The sequence below is a fragment of the Patagioenas fasciata genome, chromosome 12 (assembly GCF_037038585.1).
Source record: "Patagioenas fasciata isolate bPatFas1 chromosome 12, bPatFas1.hap1, whole genome shotgun sequence".
NCBI classification, from domain to species: Eukaryota; Metazoa; Chordata; class Aves; order Columbiformes; family Columbidae; genus Patagioenas; species Patagioenas fasciata.
In genome coordinates, this window is record NC_092531.1 from 20,295,212 (window position 1) to 20,316,214 (window position 21,003).

A 21,003-nucleotide genomic window follows, 5' to 3' on the forward strand; every position below is an offset into this window, starting at 1 on the left:
TGAAATACAGGAGAAAATTGATGACAGATTCTGCGTATTTTTTTTCTATATATTTTGTTGAAATTCCACTTGCATGTGAGCTTTTCAAGCAGCTTTAATGCTGGCTGCCACATTTTGGGATTTAGGTAAGAGCAATATATAGAAACTGCCTAACATGGGCACATAACAAGGAAAACGATGCTTACCTACTTGGGAAGCCTGTGGGGATTGATAAATGGAAAGTATTGCATGCATGAAGATGAACTGGCATCTGTATCTTCTTCCACTTGCTCCATGCTGCAAATGTGGATGTAACGCTGTGCTGTCAGTGCTGCAGCTGATGTGTAAGAAGTTACTCACATATTCAAACCATGGCCCTGGTTCTCCAGGCAGACTGTAACAGGACACTCAGCAACAGGCAGAACTGAGCAGGGCTGCAGGGTTATCTTATGACGTTATTACCAGCTCACAATCACTCAAGTTGCATCTTGCCATGCAGGGAGAATGGTTCCAGCAGCTAAACTTGTGTGAAATGGCTTCTTGCTCTGGCATAGTCAAAGAAATTCTGTAAGCCAGCTCTCTTCCCTAGAGGGTTTAAGCTTTAAGTTTCCTTTGGCTGGACTTTATGGATGTGCTTTGTCTGAATAGGACCAGAGGGGAAGGTGAAGTGCCATATAAACTCAGACTGATGGATCTATTTCTAGAGCCTTGTAATATGGAAACAGTACCATTAGATTACAAAGAACAAACACCGTTTTTCATCTTGTTTTTGGTACCAGTTATTTCTCCTTTAATTTTGAGGCATCTGACTTTTGCATAAAGAAAAGGTTGTCATGCAAGTCAACCTTGTCTCTTGGTTCAGGGAAGATGGTGTTTTTCTCAGTCCTGCAGCTTCACATTTCGTGTTCTTTACAAGTCTCTTAAATTGTGCATATCTTAAATGTCTTTCATGGAAACTAATTTTTTGGGTTAAAGAGACCAACCAAACAACCCCTTCCACCTAAAAAATACCCCTCAAAATCCTAAGCAGTAAAGACTGTGGGAATGGTTGAAATGAAAACTCAAATTTCCCTTCCATTGCAGCAGCCTAGTTACGTGCGCTGAAGGTGGCTATTTCAAACACTGCTGTTTTACAGCTCAAGATCACCTTTCATTACAAAGTGCTTTTTAAAGATGATGTACTCTGAGATTACTGCTGCTTTAGAGATGGTTTGTACTAACCAGTAGTCAGGGAGAACTACAGCTCTTAGCCTTGATTACTTTGAAACCAGCCTCCCTTTTGTTCTCTGAAATAGCTCTGGGCACAAGCAATGGCATGTTAGATACCTCATTGCCTGGACTGAAAGCAACACAAGCTGCCCTTGAATATCTCACTGCCAGAGATTGATAGGATCCATAAAATAAAGATCATGCAGTTGTTTGCAGGCAATATAGTATGAGTGCAGGCTCATCTTCTGGCATCATAAAGTTCTGCGTACCCCCAAGCTCTACCTTCCCTTTTATAGTTCACTATCAGAGACTCCCCAATGGCAAAGCACCTGCAATTCAGTTTCTGTTGATGAGGACAGAAGTCACAGTTGCCCTGTTGAGATCTGAGTGAAGATGTCCCTGTTCATTGCAGGGGGTTGGATTAGATGAGCTTTGAATGTCCCTTTCAATCCAAACGATTCTATGATCCTGTGATGCAGTGTTTCACCAGATACGTGAATTGTGTCCCTCTCCTTGCCCTTACTCTGGCTGTATACAGCGTTCAGAGAAAGTCTGAGGCAGAATGATCCAGAAGTGAGTAGAATGGGGTTGGTGTCTCCCCTGTGCACAGAGCAACTACCTTACCATGAGCAAAACATGCGTGTTAGTCCCTGGGGTCTCCAGAGCAAAATCTACTTATAAGTTCCAAGTAAATTGACAACTAAGGAGTGAGACTGGAATACTGGGTTCTGGGAAAAGGAGAGGGGGATTTAGCCCCACTCCTGGGCATGCTTTAATTGTGTACAAGATGTTTTGTTGGGCTGTGCTGGTGCTTGTTATCAAATGTGGCCTCTGTGTATCATCACCACTCCTCATTATCAATCACAGATAATAACATCAAGCTCCTTTTTCAGTCCCTGTACACGTGTCCCCCGGGTGGGAGAGCTGGATTCTCACACTGTCAGCCTGAAAATGCCTGGGTGATGAATCTGTTAAGAATCCTGTCTGACTGCGATCCTTCCAGCCCCTTCATCTTGATGTGAATGACAAGCTGTCACAGCCTGCCTCAGCCATATTGGTGACATCCGACCCTGGAGAGGGAGCTGACAGGAATGGGAAGTCTTCTGAGCTATGGCTTCTGCCTGAGCAAGCTGTGCCAGCTCTGCACTGTGCTGTAAGAAATGCCTGGGCATTTGTTTGGCAAGGATTTCAGTACATTTCCTGTAGCTTGTTCTTCTTTGTTACTACTTTGGAGCTAATTTAATTTAGAGCTGTAAAGAATAGGTTGAATTTTTAGAATACAGCTGTCTCTCCTTCTGCACTTGTAGATGAGAGTAGGATACTTGTAAGGATGCCTGTAGCATAACCCTGGAGTGACTCTTCTTTCTGAGAGGCAGAGATGAAATAGGCTGCAAGGCCATACCTTTTTGGTGATTTAACCTAACAGGTTCCCAGGCAGGTAGAGATGTCTGGAAGATGCTACAGTGAAGATTTTGAGCTGAACCTGAGAACTGAGATACACTTATTGAATTAACTGTGGGAGCAAGAGAGAACCTCACACTGGGGCTTCTGCAGCACAACTATTAATGTAAATTCTCTGAGTGGCAGTGAGTGGCAGCACATCTTTTGGAGAACACACTGACTTTATATCACCAAAACGTAAGATAAGTGAAAATTAATTCCTGCATCTGTTGTAGGGTCAAAAAGCAGGGAATCATTACTCCTTTTGCTGTTCAGTCTTGTTGACTGTTAGCATTGACTTGGCTGCCTGTGAACACTTTTTTTTCCTCACAACCCTCCTCTAACCACTAATACCTATAGAAATCTTCAAAGGTGGGGAGGAAATACTGTTCAGCACGCATTTCATTTCTGTACATTTTTTGTTTCCTCACTAATCCTATTGAGCAAAATGAATTGCATCACAGAGAATAGGTTCCATAAAAAGTATAGATTTGTATTAAAGCCGGCATGTGCTCTTCTAGAAAAGAAAAAAAAAAAAAGCTGGTCACTGGAATGGAAGTAATCATTAGAAAAGGAGTGTGTGATTTTTATTCCCTTCAGCATTACATTGAAAGCACATCTGTGCACAACAGCTGGATCTCTGAACTCCACTTGTTGGCAGTGTGTGGGACATTGCAGGCTGTGAGCAGGCTTTGCCTTGAGCAGAAGTTTTAATGTCTAGCTAACAAGCTGGAATTAAAGTGGACATGATGATGGGTGTTTTTGTGTAAGTCTTAGATGAGCAGTGCTATGAAAATGCCAGCAGCATAAGCAGGTTTTGCCCATCCATATTTCTAAACTTATGAAGCTGCTGGTTTTAAACCTTTAAAACAAAACAAATCACTGCACAAGTGTCTGCATATTTAAGATCTATATTTCTGAGCCGCAAGGGAAATGACTATTCAAGGCATCTGCCTCAGATAAGATCTACCTTCTGGTAGGATTTATAAAGCACCTATTGCTGTGGTGCCTACATGTTGTTTCCAAATGTGTTTCAGTTGTCAAATGTGAAATTGTCTTTTGAGTGAGGTGCTCTGTGACTGTATAAACTCCAGTAGTTAAGTGCGAGTTCCAGAGGCTGGAGGCAAAATGCAGCCAGACAATAGGTACAATTGAGGGCACTTAATTCCTCTTAGAGAGAGGGGGTGTGGAATTTTAGTGACTTTAAGCCTGTGAACTGTAATACCTTGAACCCTCAGTCAGAGTTGCCGTTGTGTTAGATGCTGTACAAATATATATTGCATGGTCCCTGCCCCACACTGCTTGTGATATTAATAAACATGACAGCAGCAAGTGAGAATACTGAGAAATAGCAGGGTGAAGGGCAAAAGGGAGGGATCATGGGCTGAAGCAATGTGGGTTGCCAGGCAGGGGTAGAATCTTTTGTTATATTTCTATTAAAATAGTGCTTTGTATCTTTATTATGCGGGTGTGACTGCCTTCAGGAGTTAGATCAGGCATCGGGTCTGAAAAGGTATTTGATGAAGCACTAAGTCATTAGCTTTCATTCAGTAGTTTGAAGAGGATATATTGTGTTCAAGATCAGAGATCAGAGTGGAGAAGAAAACCTAAGAGATCTTGGCTTTCACTCTCCTCTGTCTGCAGTGATTTGTAGCTAACGCTGTCCTGGTAGATCAGATCTGAAAGGGTGACCTAGCTATAGACTCTTTTGTTTATGCTTTTTAGCAGCCTGGGTTTTACTGGCTAATCCAATTGTGCTTTGGCTTGGGCAGCAGAGTTTTTCTTTGTTGTTGCTTCTGGTTCCTAAGCACAGGATCTGGAAGTTGCGTTTGTCGATCTGTCTGCTAGTTGTACTCCTGCCCTGATATCCAAGCTGCTGACTTGGAAACACTTCAAAGATTTCCATTCTGCAGAGTGGCTGTCTTAACTGCTACTACAGGGAGTTTTTCATGTTTTCCGATTATAGAGCAGCATTTATTATTATGCCTTTTAAGATAGGGCAACTTTATTTATACATCATTTTTTTTGAAATATATAAATGGGTCTCCTTTGAGATACAGTGGGATTGACAAAACAGCTAAGTTTTTTACTAGTGTATTACCACAAAGAACAGAAAATCAGAGGAAGGCATCTGGACAGGTTTGGCAGGTTTTTTAATGATTTCTTCCCCTCCCACCCCCCACTCCTTCTTGAGACAAATGCAGAGTTACTCACTGGGCATGCTATCAAATTTTCTGGTCTAGCATATGGCTCATCAAGTCATCTTTTTTGTGCTCTTAAACTTTTCCTCCTGTTCCCATCTCTCACCCGCCCCTCGTCCTTGCTCTCATGTACAATTATCTTCTTTCTCTCTGTCTTCCTGTCCCTGGCTTACTCATCTCATTATATCTTCTGATGCCAGAAGAGATGCTGTTGCTTTGCCGTATGGTGTTAAGAGATGCTGATATTATTGCAAGCACCAGGTATCTGGCTTGCTGTAAGCCAATGGGCACATCCATCAGCTTGCTGCTGTTCTGCATTCTCTTCTATGGCTTCTTGTTTTATTTGTTTCCTATCGTGTGTTTTCCATGTTTGACATCAAAGATGGGTAATATTCTGGGGATAATTGCTGACAGCTGACTTTAAGTGTAAATTACAATGCTGATTTTTAACTCCAAGCTTAAAACAAATGCAGGTAGATGAACTCCTTTCCCAGGATAATTGTGGATGGCTAAGGGTTTGCATAAGTTCAAATGTGCCTAGGCAAATATATGGAAGCAAAATCAATTAAGAGCTAAAAAGCTTCCCTGCAGCACCACTACTAGCTTATGAAATCTCTAGACTTCAAGTTGTGGGAGTCTGAGTCTGATCTGGATGTCCTAGCACTGTGTTTTTGCTGTAGTCTTATACTCTTCCCTTGGCCACAGGATACAAGACTTTCAGCTTAAGCTGGGGCAGCTGCTCTGCTGTGGCCTGGCTAATTAACATTGTGCTTAGAATTCCTGTTTTTTCATTTCGCTTCCATTTTATCTATGATTGAATGTAGGGATATAGGACTACAGTCATTGCTGCATCACTGTTTTCAGACCCTTTCCTCATTGGGAACAGATGCTAACAGTCCCATTATAAGCAGGTCAGGCTTCCTTTTCAAAGTCATTTGGTTGTTCATCCCATCACTGCCAAGAGGATATTTCAGAGCTGCATTTTCCAGTGCTTAAAGACTGTCCTTTAATTTCCAGTTGAAATTTATTCATGGATGTTTTATCCTCGTGCCATTTGTCCTCATGCCAACTTTGTTCTTTAGCTTAAGTAGCTCTCTGCCTTCCTCAGTGTTTACTTCTCCCCTACCCAGTGTGTCTATGGACAACAATCAAGTCACCTCTTAACCATCATTTTGCTAAGGTGACAAAGCTGTGATCTTCAAGACTCATCATGAGAAACGTCTCTGCTATGATGATTTCCTTTGCACCTTTCTGCTTGGTTCCTTCTGAGTATGGCACGCAGCTGTTCAGGTGAAGCCTTGTATGAAAACATTCATACTTTCCCTTCTCCATGGGCAGTGGCTTTTCTGAGACATGATCTGTCCTTTTCATGGCTTCATCACCTTGATGGATCATGTTTGTCCTCATCTTCTAATGGGCTCATATATCCAGGGTGTCCTTATACTCATTTCCAAATTATAAGCCCCTGCTCATAACAGCAATTCTTATTAAACCCTAAATGCATAACTGTGCTCATTAACTATTACATTTCATGATGTTTCTATTTCTTCAGAGCTCAAGAACATCTTTTGGCTCCTGAAAGTTATTCTGAACTCCCTGCTATTGGCAGTAGCTCCTGACTTCACATGTTCAGCAGATTTTTGTTAGTATACCCTGACTTTTTGTGCCAAGGTCGTTAATGAAAAGATAAATAAGATCAGTCTCAAAAACATGCTTGAGTTTTTCCGCACACAACTTCCTTCCAGACTAATAATTCCTCTTCCGGCACAAATCCTGTCATTTGCTTTTTAACCAGTTTCTTACCCAGTTCGCAGTTCTTACACTAATCCCCACATTCTCCAGCTTGGCTAGTAATTTCCATATGACACCGTATCAAATGCTTGATTGAAGTACAGATAAATTAGTTCTATCACATTTCCCTTATCTGAAAAAAAATCAGCTATCTCAAAGACAGATATCAAATTAGGCTGGCTTTATCTACTCTTGGTAAGTAAATTTTATCTCTTAAACCTATTTTAGCTGTTTCACAGTTTACCCTTGTGTCTTTATTTTTTCTTTCAAAATCTGTTCTAAAGCAACGTGTAGTGTTGAGGTCGGTCTACTGGGTCTGCACCTACTTATGGCTAACTGTAGAGTACCTGCTGTAGGGCGTATAGAACACTACATATTGCCTTACCAAAAGCCTTGTGATGAATTGCAGTACTTGAAAAATGAGATGTACTGGTTTGGTTCCACTTCATTTTATCGCAGTACTATGTACAGGCATGGGCTGAGATGAGGATATGTCTAGGCTGTTAGTGTGGGAAATCCAGCTAACTATGTTTGCAGGCCTGTGATGTTGCTTCAGTGGTAGGTGGAGATTGTTAAAATTTCTGATTCTGCTGAGTGGTGGTGCTTGGATCTGGACGATACCACCTCTAATTTTTTATTTTTTTTTTTCCCACAGCATGTCTTAATCTTTCATCTCACAGTACCAGGGTGGTGGATTTACTGACATCTTTGTGATAGTCTTGGGTTTCTCAGCTTCAAAAGCAAAGCAGTTACAAACCTCTTCTATTATACTAGGTCACATCAAAAGCACAAGTAGTTCTTGTCCCCCAATTCAGAGCAGACTAGCTCTCTCTTCTCCCAAGCCTGGAGAAGTGACTGGGATGGTTGAGGCTGTTGAAGGATCAGCAATGGTATGGCCAGGAAGAGTTCAGGTCTTCTGGGGTAAGTGTGATGAGGAATTAAAGAGACTGGGGACTCAAAGATACTGTAATCCCCTGTTCCTGCTATCTGAGAAGATGGTTTTGGGAGGTCTGAGGCCCTCTGAGAGATGTTATTTGTGTATACAGTGTGGTTTACAGTCCTTCCAAAAAGTATTGGAGAATCCGGTTCTGCTGGTTAGTTGATTGATGGGAGGTTTGCTGGCAGTGCTGATGTTACGGCAGTGGCGTGGCTCTACTGAAACTCTTTACAATGCTCATAAGTACTCCTAAAATGAACTAGATAACTATGGGACATCCTTGTGTCTCTTCTGCTTGGAGCCAAAAACACTCTGGTCCTTCCTTTGCTCTGTTGTTCTGGAATGTGATTGAAATTGCCTTCAGTCTGCAGATGTAGGTATGTAATGTAGTCTTCTTTGCAAGATACGTGCTTGAGTGTGAGCTTTAGGAGATGCTCTGGATGGAATTTTAACTTGTTTAGAGCTGTTTAATTTGTCCAAAACTTTAAACTTAGGGAAATATTGAATAATCTGTGGCTATAGTGTCTCCCTTTTCTGAGCATGCCAGATAGCTGCTGGATGATGCTATCCCTCCCACCAGATGAATTATTTCTGTTTAGGTGGAGTTAAAGAAGCAATAGGAACATGACTGTTGTCCCATTGGTAAGACTTTTAGCTACTGATTTCCTGTTCTGCCTGTATTTGTGTGTGTTTCCTTGGCAGTTCTTTTGTAATGCTGTTCATGAACTCTGACGGATTTGTTATGAAAGAATGACATTAGACAGGGACGTTGACCCAGCATCAGCAAGAACCACCTCTTGAATCTTTTAGTCTCAGCTGCTACTAGGACACACAATGAACAGCGACTTGATGATAAAAGGAAAAATATTTATTTCTTGCTGCAGGTTGATAATTGGCTCAGTATGGAAGCTAACATGATTTTATTTGGGGATTGGTTTGTAAAGAGATTACATTTTGAGGAATACTTGAACGTGGAGGCTTTTGTAGCTGTATTTATTTCATCAACTGTGGCACTTGAAACTTCACAGCAGTAAGCAAGGTTTTTGCTCCAACAGAACATGACTGGAAAATAGGAACTTCTGTGGGGCTAGTGGGATGGAGATTATACTACATGAGGAATAAACTTGCCTCCAGATGGTGGGGACAAGTATGTCTCAGTTCATCTTTTCAAGTTGCAAATGTTAGTGACCACCTCCCATTGAAACCAGTGCTGTGCTGACTCAGGCAGTTTGAGTTGCTTCATGATGCAGAAGGTTAATGGAAATCTCTCTGTGTATCTCTCCCCTCTACCTACTTACTCTCTACGCTCCATAGGATAAGGAGTCTTACTACAGAGCTTTGGCATCTTTTTTGTGAGTCCTGATCTGAGTATGGACCCTTACATGTCACTGCAATGCAACTTATTGTCATAATTGAAAGAAATTAAATTTTCAGTTAAAGGTGGTGGGAGGAGAAGGATGGGGATAAAGCTTGTTTTGGGAAAATGGACAAGGGAGTGGAATTTGGCTGGTCTCAATTTGATGCAGAAGCTATCACCTACTGATGTGGATAGAAGGACTATTGTCTGGAGTGGGCATGTTCTGAGTCTCTGGTACAAAAAAAAATAGCTTTGGGGCAGTAGTTTAAAGACTTGCTTCATTAGTTTGGATATGTGGGTGTTGCTTTAAATTTAATGGTCGCTACAAATGAGTGTAACACTAAAGCTAGAGGGCTAATGGTCTTTTAGAGTAACTGAGTCAGCTGCAGAGACTGGATCCTCTGCTGGTATAAAACACTGCAGTTCTGTCAAAGCCTATCATAAGCTGTCAATTTAGACCAGCTGGGAAGCCTGGCTCAGAAGACTGTGAAGATGAAGGTTATAAAAATTATGGAAGAAATTGACATTTCTCTATCTCTTCTTTTCCTAGGGCAGCCATTGAAGCTCTGGCAGCTTTACTGAAATCAAGTAAGCTTTTTTCCTTCATATTCTTTCTGACTTTCCTTTCTGTGCTCTGCTGCTGAACAGAATGATTCTATTGAATCTCATTCTCCTTTGGTATTCCCTCTTCCCTCAGTCCCAAAAAACACTGCTTAGAAAAGTGAGGCAGTAATGCTTTAGTTGCCTGTATGTCTAGCTATGATTCTTGGAGACACACAGCTCTGTGGGATATAGTGCTCTAGGTTCAAGGGAACAAGCTGTTCAGGGAGCCAAACTAGACCCTTATTTTGAGTATTTAAGGAACAGTTGTTATCCTGGGTCTTGGTGCAGTGGAAGAAAGGGGGAACCTTTCCAGACAGCGACCGATGCTTATTTCTCTGTTCCAGCATCACCTGTCTGTCCTATGACCCTGTTGTACTGTGTGCTTACCTGGTAACAATGATACTGTTGGCAAAAGCTTGGAAAACTTCAGCAGTCCAAAAGAGATGATTCTCCCTTGCAAGCTTGTCTGGTCTGATAATGTGCAGACAGAGCTGAGACCTGGAGCTTGCCAGGGTACAGTTTTGCTGTGGCAGCCTGTGCTTGAGGTTTGCATCAGCTGGCTGGGGGTGGCGAAGACCTTAACATGGGTTCTCGGTCACACACTGTTGGCGTGACTGTTCCTGAAAAAACATGCTATTCTTTTTTGCTTTTATACCATCCAAAACCACTTAGCTTTTTATTACCAGAATTTAATAAAGCTTTGATTAAGAAAGAGCGCTCTCCTATTGCAGACAATTTATTCTACAATAAATCACAATGGCGTATTGTCCTTCGCGCTCTCTCCTCCTTTTTCTTCCCCTCCCTCTTCTCCTTTTCATAGTATTAGGAATAAATGCGTTTGTGAAAAATTGTAGCCCTGGAAGCAGTGCTTAAATGAGCACGCTGCAATGGGATCGTCTTGGAGTTGCATCAGCTCAAGTGATGAATTCTGAAATAATGCCTCAGTATTAACCTTGCTGCCTAGATTTAAAGGTCACATTATTGCAACAAGGAAAGACCTTCTGGTTTGGGCCCTAAATCTTAATAAGGGGGCTATGCCATAGCTGCTTGCAGTACAAAAGAAAATCAGCAGAAAGACATTTACAGAGAAGGCTGGAAAAGTAGAGCAAGAGCTGAAAGTTCATCGGGCAGCTTGAGATTTTTCTCCTACAATTGTTTTGTGCTAAGTACTAGGAATGAGAAGTGTAATTCCATTGTCCCAAGATTTATTTGGATAACTTTTCCACTTGGAGGTTTGTTCTGGGTCTAGGGATGAGAACATTATATAGGAGTGGAGGACAAATTACCAAGGGAAACTGAAATGTAGTCTCCAGGAGAGTTGTAAACACATGTTGTAAAAGTTTTTGGGGAAACTTTAGTTTGGAGAAGAGGAGACTGAGGGGTGACCTTATTAATGTTTATAAATATATAAAGGGTGAGTGCCACGAGGATGGAGTCAGGCTCTTCTCAGTGGCAAACAATGATAGGACAAGGGGCAATGGGATCAAGCTGGAACACAAGAGGTTCCACTTAAATTTGAGAAAGAACTTCTTCTCAGTGAGGGTAACAGAGCACTGGAACAGGCTGCCCAGGGAGGTTGTGGAGTCCCCTTCCCTGGAGACATTCAAAGCCCGCCTGGACACCTTCCTGTGCGACCTCACCCAGGCGTTCCTGCTCCAGCAGGGGGATTGGACTAGATGATCTTTTGAGGTCCCTTCCAATCCCAAACATACTGTGATACTGTGATACTGTGAACTGAGGATGATCTAGAAAATATAAAAGGGTTGGATTCAGCTCCAAACTCTCCCAGCCTTTTTATTCCTGGAGTGAGGTAAGTTTTTAAAGCCATTTACTCTTTGAAATTTTCTCTGTGACTTTTCTCAGACAATTTAGGTTGTGAAAAGCATCTTGGTTGGTTTTTTCCTTTTACGCTTCTTGTGCTTAAGGAAGCGTCTAGAGAATTTCCAGTATTGGAAGAACATACTGATCATTCTGGTTGGTTGTTTCAGGTGTTTTCACAAAAAGTACGAAAAATGAACTCCAATGGGAATTTAGTCTGAGCAAAGCGGTCCATAAATTGTCACTGTGGTTGATCACTGTGATGTACAGATTAGGGTTCTCATGTTCATTTTTACTGTCAACCTTTGCAAACAAAGGCATTTATTGGGAGAGATGTTTCTTTGTCTGGAGATGCCCTTCCTGCTTTGCAGTTGTGTGCTGCTCTCCTTTGTAATTCACAACCAAACAACATTCTGTTGCAGCAATACCATATACTGCTTCCATGGAAAAGTGATTTTTAGGAAAACATATGGTCTGTTTTCGGCTGATGTTCTTTTAAGTCACCAGAATTGAGGTTTGGGAAATTGTGCCAGTACTGTGCAGCAAAAGAGGGCACCACTGCCCTCAAGTCAGCTTGAACTGTGTCTTCTGATGTTTTCTGCAGTCTGATGCTGAATGGTCAAGATTGTCTTTTAGTTTTCTCCTTGTCCTGTGGTTCAGGACATGAGAAGCTCCAGGCTTCTGGATTAGACTGCTCTGGTAGCTGCATACAAATGAGCAAACTGTGCCTTTTGGGAGGTGTGGGTTAGGAGATGTGAAAAACAGCTCTTGTTCTTTCAGAGAGAAATTCACCACGGCTGGAAAAGAGCTGAATTCGTTGTCATGATTGTGTCAGGACAGCTCTGTTTGTCACGGTTAACTTATTTACGTCCATGACCTTATGCCTTTGAATGGCAGAGATTCTTAGAAAGTTAAAAATCAAATCTGGTCAATGCTATAGCATTTGAAAATTGCTTATGAAAACAAGGGCTAAAACAGTACATGGCAAAGCACTTTAGCTTGTTTAGATGGGATGCAGACTAAATGGGAGGCAGAAATCCTGGAATGTGCTACAGTACTGAATAACTGGCCTGATGGGAAATGCTGGTGAGATTCAGCTTTGCTGGGGTGGAAGCTGTAAAACAGGACAAACACACATCCATTCTTGAGAGTCTCCCTGTAGGGCTGTTGTATCCTGAAGTGTTTCAGCCCCAAATGGTTACAGGGGTTATGATTATACATGGAGTTGCACCAGAGGGAAAGTGTCCCTCTTGCTTTTGGCAGTGAGCTGCAACGGGAAAACACAGAGCAGTTTTAAAAGGAGCAGGCAGATGGCAGCGTGTCTCCCTGATGGATTCGGAAACATCCATCTTAGCTCCTCAGGCTTCCTTAAGCTCTACTTGAGATTTTTGTCCACCTGCAGAGCCAGGGGCTGGTTAGAAACTTTGGCCTCTGTTTCTTTCCTAACAGAAGCTGATGCTAAATGCCCACTTAACAGGTGCATAACTGCAAGAAGCAAGATCTGCCAGGAAAGAAGACATCAGTGTAACAAAAAAAAAATTACTGTTCCAGCTGGATCTGGGAAATTGCTGCTGTTGTGTTTCAGGGGGGAAAGTATGAGATTGTCCAAATAAATAAGTAATAGGACACAATGAACTTGTGCTTCATCCAAAACAGGGAATACATGCTTGGAAACTCAGTGCAAGATGAGAGTGACCTTGGTTGCTCTGTTCCACTGTACATAGTGGAAATCAATGATAGTCATAGAGATGGTGAATAATGAAGGAATAGAAGTTTGTATCCCTTATAGTGACAGTGCTGCACCTTCCTATCAGTGGATGCTTGGATTTCTGGTATATAGAAGATGTTTCTTGTCTGACCATCAGCAGGTTTTTTGACTCCTGACTTATCTCTTTCCAAGCAGCCCAGAGTATTTTACCAGTCCTTGCATGCTACTCTCCCAGTTGCTGTTCTCCACCTGCTATACCCATATGCACACAGCAAACAGGTTATAGCAAGTCTTTTTTCCATTGCCTTGTTGGTGTTTTATGTTGTCTCTCCATCATGCTGTTAACTCTTCCTGACTGAACTACATTATTATACAGGCTGGACATGTTGTTTGGTAAATATCTGTGATGGTGCTGAAATGCCGTGAGAGCATTGGGGATTTTTTTACTCTTCTCTTGAATGGTACAGTCAAACTTTCCAGTGTTACACCTGCCTATCCTTCCTCCTTTGATTCCTAGATGGGTACTACAGCCCAGGGTGGAGATGATGGTGTAGATACTGATGGCTATAGATAAACACATGTGGGATGAGGCACAGCAGCATTCCCTGGGTCTCTTCTCTCTGTCCTGGGGTACTCATGTTACTTTTTCCAGCCTCCTTGGGCTTTGTTCATCTTCTCCTTTATACATCTGTCTTCATATCTTGCTGCAGTTTTGTCCTAAGACCTGGGGAGCTCATCACTAAGATCTGGGCAACAATGGAAGGCAAGGGCTCTCCTCTGTGTTGCTTTCAGCCATGGGCTCTATAGCTTTTAGTAAAATCACACCTCCTTCCTCCCCAATAAAACAGGCAATCCATTCCCAGTTTTGTGGGAGTGGAAATAAAAAAACTGGACGCCTGCTATACAAAGTGCATGTCTAGGGGTTTGCAGGCTCCGTGCCTTGAGCCACACGATGGCGATGATGTTATAGGGATCCCTGCTCCCACCGGCACTTAATCCAATATTTATTTTTGGTGAGCAATTTGTTTATCAGCAGGTTATTTTAATCTAATTTTGGTTGTATTTGTTATTCCTGACTATCTGTACTTCCCTGAATTAGCAGCTTGCGTGTCTTTAAGGAAAATAGCTAGAACTGGTCTTCGAGGCATTTGCTCACTGAATATTGAAGGAAAGGGACAGGGAAATGGGCAGGGCCCTATTTACAGTGCTTGCCTGGTAAAACTGTAAGAAGTAATTTAAAAAGACAGGTTGTAGTGACCCCCTGATCATGCTTATTTCATCAAGACAATTCCTATCAGTGTAATTCCTCTCCTTTTATGCTGACCTTAAGGAGGGCCAAGTAACTCTGCGAGGAACAGAAAGCGATGTTCTAGCACATAAGCAGATTTTGGTTTCTGAAAGGGCTGCACCCTCAGTGTCTGAATTTATAGTGCTTTGCAACAGATCCACTGAACCAGATCTTTGATTTTGTGTCAGAATAGCCCTATGGTTAGACCATACCAGTTCCTGTAGCCAACAGCATGTCTGTATTTGCCTAATATTTCACCAAGTACCTATTTCTCATTGTCAGTTTGAGACTTCATTACCCACCTCTGGATTCAAACTCCATTATCAATCTGGCCCCAAATCCATCATCACAACTTGTAGGGTATTGCGATCAGAGTTGAATTTTGTGAATAGTTCCTTCTGTAATCACGTAAAACAAGTTTGGTGTCTGTCCTTTCTTCCTGAATTTCAGAATGCAAATAGTCTTGATTCCATATTTTTTAAGTTTATCTCCTGCAGAAGAGGTACCTTATGGGGGGGGAAAATATTTTTGAATGTCCTTTGTATTCCCTTCCCCAAGACTACATTCATAGACATATCCCAAACCAAGAGTAATTCAGTGGTCTAGAGAAAAAGGTTGGTTCCATCTCCTCGGGCATGACACGTTCCTGCTGTTTTACCCCTCAGGGTGGGTATAATGGAATCAGTGTCTTGAGGAGCTGCATGATTCTCTGACGTCTTTGACAGCGATTGCGTGTACTACCTTTGTCTTGGCATGGGCAGCGTTTGTTCCTTCAGTGGTGATCTGGCTTCAGAAAATTCAGTGGCCGAATTAGAGGAAGTCTTCCAAATTCTAACATCCTTATTTGAACTCTTTCAAACCACTTTGGTGAGAAAAATCAAGCTGGAAATTTTGTGCAAAAAGGTGGGATTTTTTTAATGGTTTTCTAGATGTCTCTTGAGTTCCAACAAGAAAATGCTGTGAAACCAAATAACAAAGGGAAAAATAAAGAAATCTTGAAAATCAGTTTCCTTCTGGGGCTAGTTCAAAAGTTTCAGAAGGGGTTGGCCTGCTCTGTCCTAAGTTTTACATATGAACAATGTTACAAAGGCAAATTGGAGAAGAATCACTATGTCATAATACAGTTGGTATGACTGTCGCTGAATTGGCTTACACCTGGAACTAAAACAAATCTTTGAGTAGAAAGAATGACCTGTTCTTGTACTGAAGCTAAGCTTGGGGCTGATTCCTGGTCTAAGAGTAAAACATGGCACCTGGATTTGCTAGCAACTACTGTCTGTGTTCTCTGCCTCTGTGCCAGTGTTATTCATCGATCCTAAATGCTTGAGTAAATGCCTAGACTCTGAAGTTTACAGGGCACAATTACAAGTAGTGATCTGGCTTCCAACAAGAGCTGAGCTAATAATCAGCTGCTTGCTGGAACTGTAGTGCCCATGGGCTCTGAATTCATCCCAGCACTTGATAGGTGATGTGTTTTCTCCATAGGGACAGTTAATTTTGTTTCAATAGGGAACCCTGATGCTCATCTTTAGCAAAATGGCCTCTCAATGACTGAATACAATAGCTGTTTTCTCTTTACTGTAGGAGAAATCTTGCATCTTTTATTCCCAAGAGGTGATCGCTAGAGCAGAGTGGGGAAGTTTGAGTTTTTCATATTCCTTTCACTCCTCCAGGGGCCATAGGGTTAATTCAGCAGAGCAGTTCCTATCTCCAAACTGTAGCTATGTATGTTCTTGGCATAATGAATCAGCTGAGTGGCATCAACAAAGAGATTTAAGCAGATAGAAAGATAAATATCTCTTTGTTCTGCCTTGTAAGCAGTGCATTGTTCATCATATTTCAGGTTGACTGTAATTCGGTTTTGTGATTAAATATGCTGCATGTTTTCCAGTGGTCCCTGTGTTCCTGGCAAACACTTCAAAGGGGACTGGAATGAGAGGAGAGCTTCAGAAATGTCCCCAGAAATGCTGGCAGTCATGAGGCTTATCTACTAGACTGAACCCCTGGCTTTAGAGTCTGTCCTTGTCCCCCAATGCAAAATCAGAATTCTGCCAAAAGTGGGGATTTTTTTATAGTGTGAGGCTCTTGCTAACTTAGAGGCATCTTTAACCATTTCATGCTTCTGCATATTGGCTGTACATCTAGGTCAGATATTTCTGGCTAACTGCATAGATTATCTAGGCCAGGTATTCTGTGCTACAGTGCTTAGACTTGCACTGGAAGCCACAAGTGGAGGGTCAGTTCTAGAAATATGAGGAATTAAGAAGCCATTGTGCGTTCTCCTATCACCTGCCTCAGCAGGCAGAATTGAAACTCTCACAAAAAAAACAATATGCCAGTGGCAGGTTTGGAGAAGGTGATGAAGACTCTGGTTCTCTGTCAGGAATGCCAGAGTAAGATTAGGAAAACTGACCAAGCTTGAATCGAACTAGGCAACACCATTCGTGGGCACTTCTGAAGGCTATGTGGAAGGAGAACTTCCATTTCCACTGAGCACTGGCCATATCCAGAGCGAAGGAAAGGGACTAATGAAAGAATAGCAGTAGAAGGGTCAAAAGGCATAAGATGTTTTACCACTTACATTATGCATATTCACTCTGGGAGGGGTGGAGTCTTGCTGCCTACAAATCTGTGCAGTGCTGCTTGTACCTGTATGATTCATTTCCACCATCTGTATTTGTGCTAAAATATAGATAGATACCCATGCAGGTGCATCCCTAGATGGGGAGACCAACAGACACAGACAGGTGTGGAGGGTTCTTTTTATCATTATGCCTTCTGGAGATCTTGGCGTACTTCCTCCTTCATTTATACACCACTTTATTGACTATACAACTGAAAAAAAAGGAAGAAAAAAAATAAGAAAAAACCACTGACAACACAGGAGAGCAGAGGAGAATCAATGAAATCAGACAGGAGAAACAAAATGAATGGGTTTTTTGCCCCTTCAGCAAGTAATTCTTACTACTACTGATCAAAGTGCTGAAGAAACTATAGTCCTGCCTCTTCTAACTTCTCACAGAACAGACTATCTCAACTTCACTTTTCAAAGCAACTGTTTTGATCTTAAAGGTGATAAGTAGTACAGAAAACATAAGGGAGAGCAGAGCGAAGTTATGTTGCTTGGCTTCCTCTATGCTTTTGATCCAGCGATAAAACTGAGCCATGGGACTGTTGTATGTTCTGGTCTCTATGTAACTGGGATCCAGACTTGAAAGATGTGAGGAAAACATCATGAACACATTTTATGAGAATTATCTCTCTTTTTTTTTTTTTTCTTAATTCCCTAGGAAGCTCTGCCCACAGTGCTTTCCAGTATTTCCCTTGTTCTATAGGCATTGGCACAGAAAACTTAGACTTCAAGCACTGAATGCTGGGACAGTAAATCCCTAGATCTAGTCCTTACACTCCCTGACTCTTCTTGTCATGTTTTTTATACTTATTGACTTTTACAGAGCTTTCTAATTCATTAAGGAAGATTGACTGATTTAAGGGGTTAGTCATGCTGCAGGTTAGTAAACATGACAACTGCTTGAGGATTAACAGGGAATTGTGAACAAAATCATTAGGATTGATAAGGGACTCTCAAGCAATAAAAGTTTTCTTGCGGAAAGTCAAATAGGAAAAAAGGAAACATAGAGTGAACATCAAAGTAGAGAAGGGTGACTTTCTACATGCTGACAGCCACTGAGCCCCAAAATACAAGATGTACTGGCAGAGTTAATGTGAGATGGTTAACAACAAGGGGATAAAGTGCTAGGCAGACTTGCAGGCCAAGGTGTAGGGGACTGCACAGAGCTGTGTGGGACTGGAATAGCTGTGTGACCAGCATCTCGCTGCAGAGGCATGTCAGCAGGGTGCTGTGAAGGTGCAGAGCAGGATTAAAACAAGCTGGCAAACTGGCCTGGGACAAGACCAGGTATCAGAACTACCCTCCAGTTCCTTTTCCAGGTAAGAATTTGCTAATGTACTGCAGAGAGCAGACTGAGACAACTTCAGGTGACCTCCTTCTCCTTTCCAATATCTCCATCTGTTTCATCATTGAGATTGAGGTTTGCTGCTTACTAGTTGCTTCCTACTTGTTACTGATTTTCTTCATACAGCATTTATCTGTTCTCTCTCTTAACCTCTAGCTTCTCCTGTCCTGTAAATCCCCACTGATAGCTTTAAATTCCAGGTGTGAGAGGCTCTGGCACTTTGTTTCATGAACTGGAAATGATTTGGAGCCTACTAGCTCTGGAGAACCCATACCAAGAGCCATCTGTTGTGAGCTACAAATACTGATTGGTATTCAAGGAGCTGAGCTCCACTCTTACATATGCTATCTGGCCCCTTTGGTTAATTGCTGAGCTCCTGATGGTTTCTAACATGTGTCACAGCGAGGAATGTCAGGATCAGTCAGGAAAAGATGTTTAGGAAGAGTAGGTTTGAAGTGTCTGGAATGACTTCATGTTTGTCCTGTGGGGCAGGGTAAGGATCGCAGTGAGCAAAGGGATGTGTTTTAGAATACTCAGCAGAATTTGTATTTCATCACGAGCTTCATAATAATCTACTTTTAATCTGATGTTTTAGAGCTACATTATTAAAGGAACATTGCAGCTTTCCTCTTGTATTTTATAAAGCTTATTTTTAAAAAATATTTTGTGGTTTTTTTTCTTTTTTTGTCTAAGCAGCAAAGCCTTTAAAGATTATCTGAATGTGACCTTTAAAATCTGAACCAGAAAGCGACAGAAAAGAAGCCCAAACTGCTGCTGCTCATGTTGGTGTGTTGTTAATTTTTAAAGAATGTAGGTTTCCGGAATAACTTGATTCATGGCTTTCGTTAATACAGCTATGTGTGGGAATGCATTTAGAAGTTAAACATAATTTCTCTGACTGTGAGAGGATTGTACAGCTACAGGGTTTCTGGATTTGTCTCAGCAAGGTGTTCGCTCAGGATTGATGTACAGAACTATGTGAAGATTATGTGACCTGCTGTCAACTAACTTTATTGTCATTTAGCTTTCTCAGTCCTCAGAAGCTGTTTTAACTTCAAAAACTCTTACGGTGCTGCAATCAGAATTAAGTTTATTGGCACTTGGAAGGTGATAATGGGCTCTGCCCTTTCCCCACACATGGTTCTGTTCATCTGGAAGGTTTTGGAGCAGCCACTTCCACATAGACAGGAGAGAGACAGCTTCATTTTTTTCATGTACAATTCCAGGAGCCTAGCTCATGCTTAGCAAATAACATCCTAAATTGTGTTTAAAACAAACAAACAAAAACCAGCACAACACCAAAACTGAGACCATTTAAGCAAGAATGAACAGGTGTTGATGTCTGAGTAGCCATGTGGTTAACAAACACCATGAGTAGTGGAAAGTGTGTAATGCAGCCTTTTCTCTTTGTTTTCAGAGTCTAATAGCCGTCGGGCAGTGACCAGAGGCTACCTGGATGGATTGCTGAGGCTCTATCAAGACTGGCATCACAACGATGTCTCCAACAACTACATTTATATTCGTAGGGGTCTCTTGCTCTGCCTGAAGCACATCACCAATGTCCAGCTGGGCAGGGAGACTTTCCTTGGTTGCCGGGGTATGGACATTCTCTTCACAACTGTACAGGTAAATTGTGGTTTTGTACTTAAGTGAGATGGATTGGTAATTAGTGCTGGATTCTGCCACACAGTGCAAGCAATTCCATAGTTTTATTCTGAATTTATATAACACATCAATGAAAAAATGATAAAGTTAGAACAAAAAGTATTGATTTTTTTTTTTTTTTTACAGTAAGTATTTCAGAAAAACTGAAATACTTTAATTTTTCTCCTGCCCTCTGGATCCTGCTATTTACTTGTACTTCCTCTGCCAAAGAGCAGTGCAATGTCTCCACAGAAAAGTTGCTTAGTTGTTCCATGAGATGTTTTCTTTCAGGAATACAGATGCATAATTCTACCCAATCAGTCTTTTCCACAAGGAAGTGTAGATCTAGCCAGGCCTTTGCTAAGGAGAAACATTCATCAACTGTTTTTTGAAGAGGCCCAATTTTAATCTTATGAAAGACTAATGTAGACCTGTCAAGAAGGATAAGGATGGGATCCGTGCAGGGTATAGAAAGGGCAAGTAAAGAACAGTAACTGTTTGCTCCGAATCTCTCACCAACATGCTTCCTTACCCTTCTCTGGAGAAGTCACATACGGAGAAAGCTTCGGTTCTTGACCCGTGAGATTCCACAAGGGGTGTTTCTGTTGTCATTTGCACTGGTCAGTGCATTATCTCATTCTAGCACCACTGCAGATAGAATGAAAAACCTGTCCCCTTCTCCTCAAGAAAAACCATTGCCTTCTGATCCAGCATATTTTCTTCTTCACCATTTCCATTGCTGTTCTGAACAATTCTCCTGTGACTGAAAGGTATTTCTTACCAGTAGTACATTGGTAGTTTTTTCATTTTCCTCATGAGGATCTGATGACTTTTTCAGGGGGGATGAGGTGGCCGGAACCAGCAGATCTTTCAAGCGAATATGGCCTCTGTTATTGAAAAGTCTCTGGTCTGCAGAAACTTTAATAGGGTGGATGGCAACAGCTGCCTTAGAGTCGATGTCAGCTCATTCCCTTTGAAGAGCCTTCTACAGCCTGTGTTGCTTTCTGAGCTAACACCTCTTGATAGCTCAGCCTGGGAGCAACCCCATGGA

At 41.8% G+C, this 21,003-nt stretch overlaps 1 protein-coding gene across 3 annotated transcripts in view; it reads left to right on the forward strand.

Annotated features, from left to right (window-relative positions):
• Window positions 1-21,003, forward strand: part of AGBL1 (AGBL carboxypeptidase 1) — a 275,197-nt gene that overhangs the window by 36,739 nt on the left and 217,455 nt on the right. For all 3 annotated transcript variants that reach the window (XM_071814025.1, XM_065847368.2, XM_065847369.2), the window contains exons 6-7: window positions 9,465-9,502; window positions 19,726-19,934. In XM_071814025.1, the coding sequence (XP_071670126.1) occupies window positions 9,465-9,502; window positions 19,726-19,934 (247 nt within the window). The remainder of the gene's footprint in view (window positions 1-9,464; window positions 9,503-19,725; window positions 19,935-21,003) is intronic.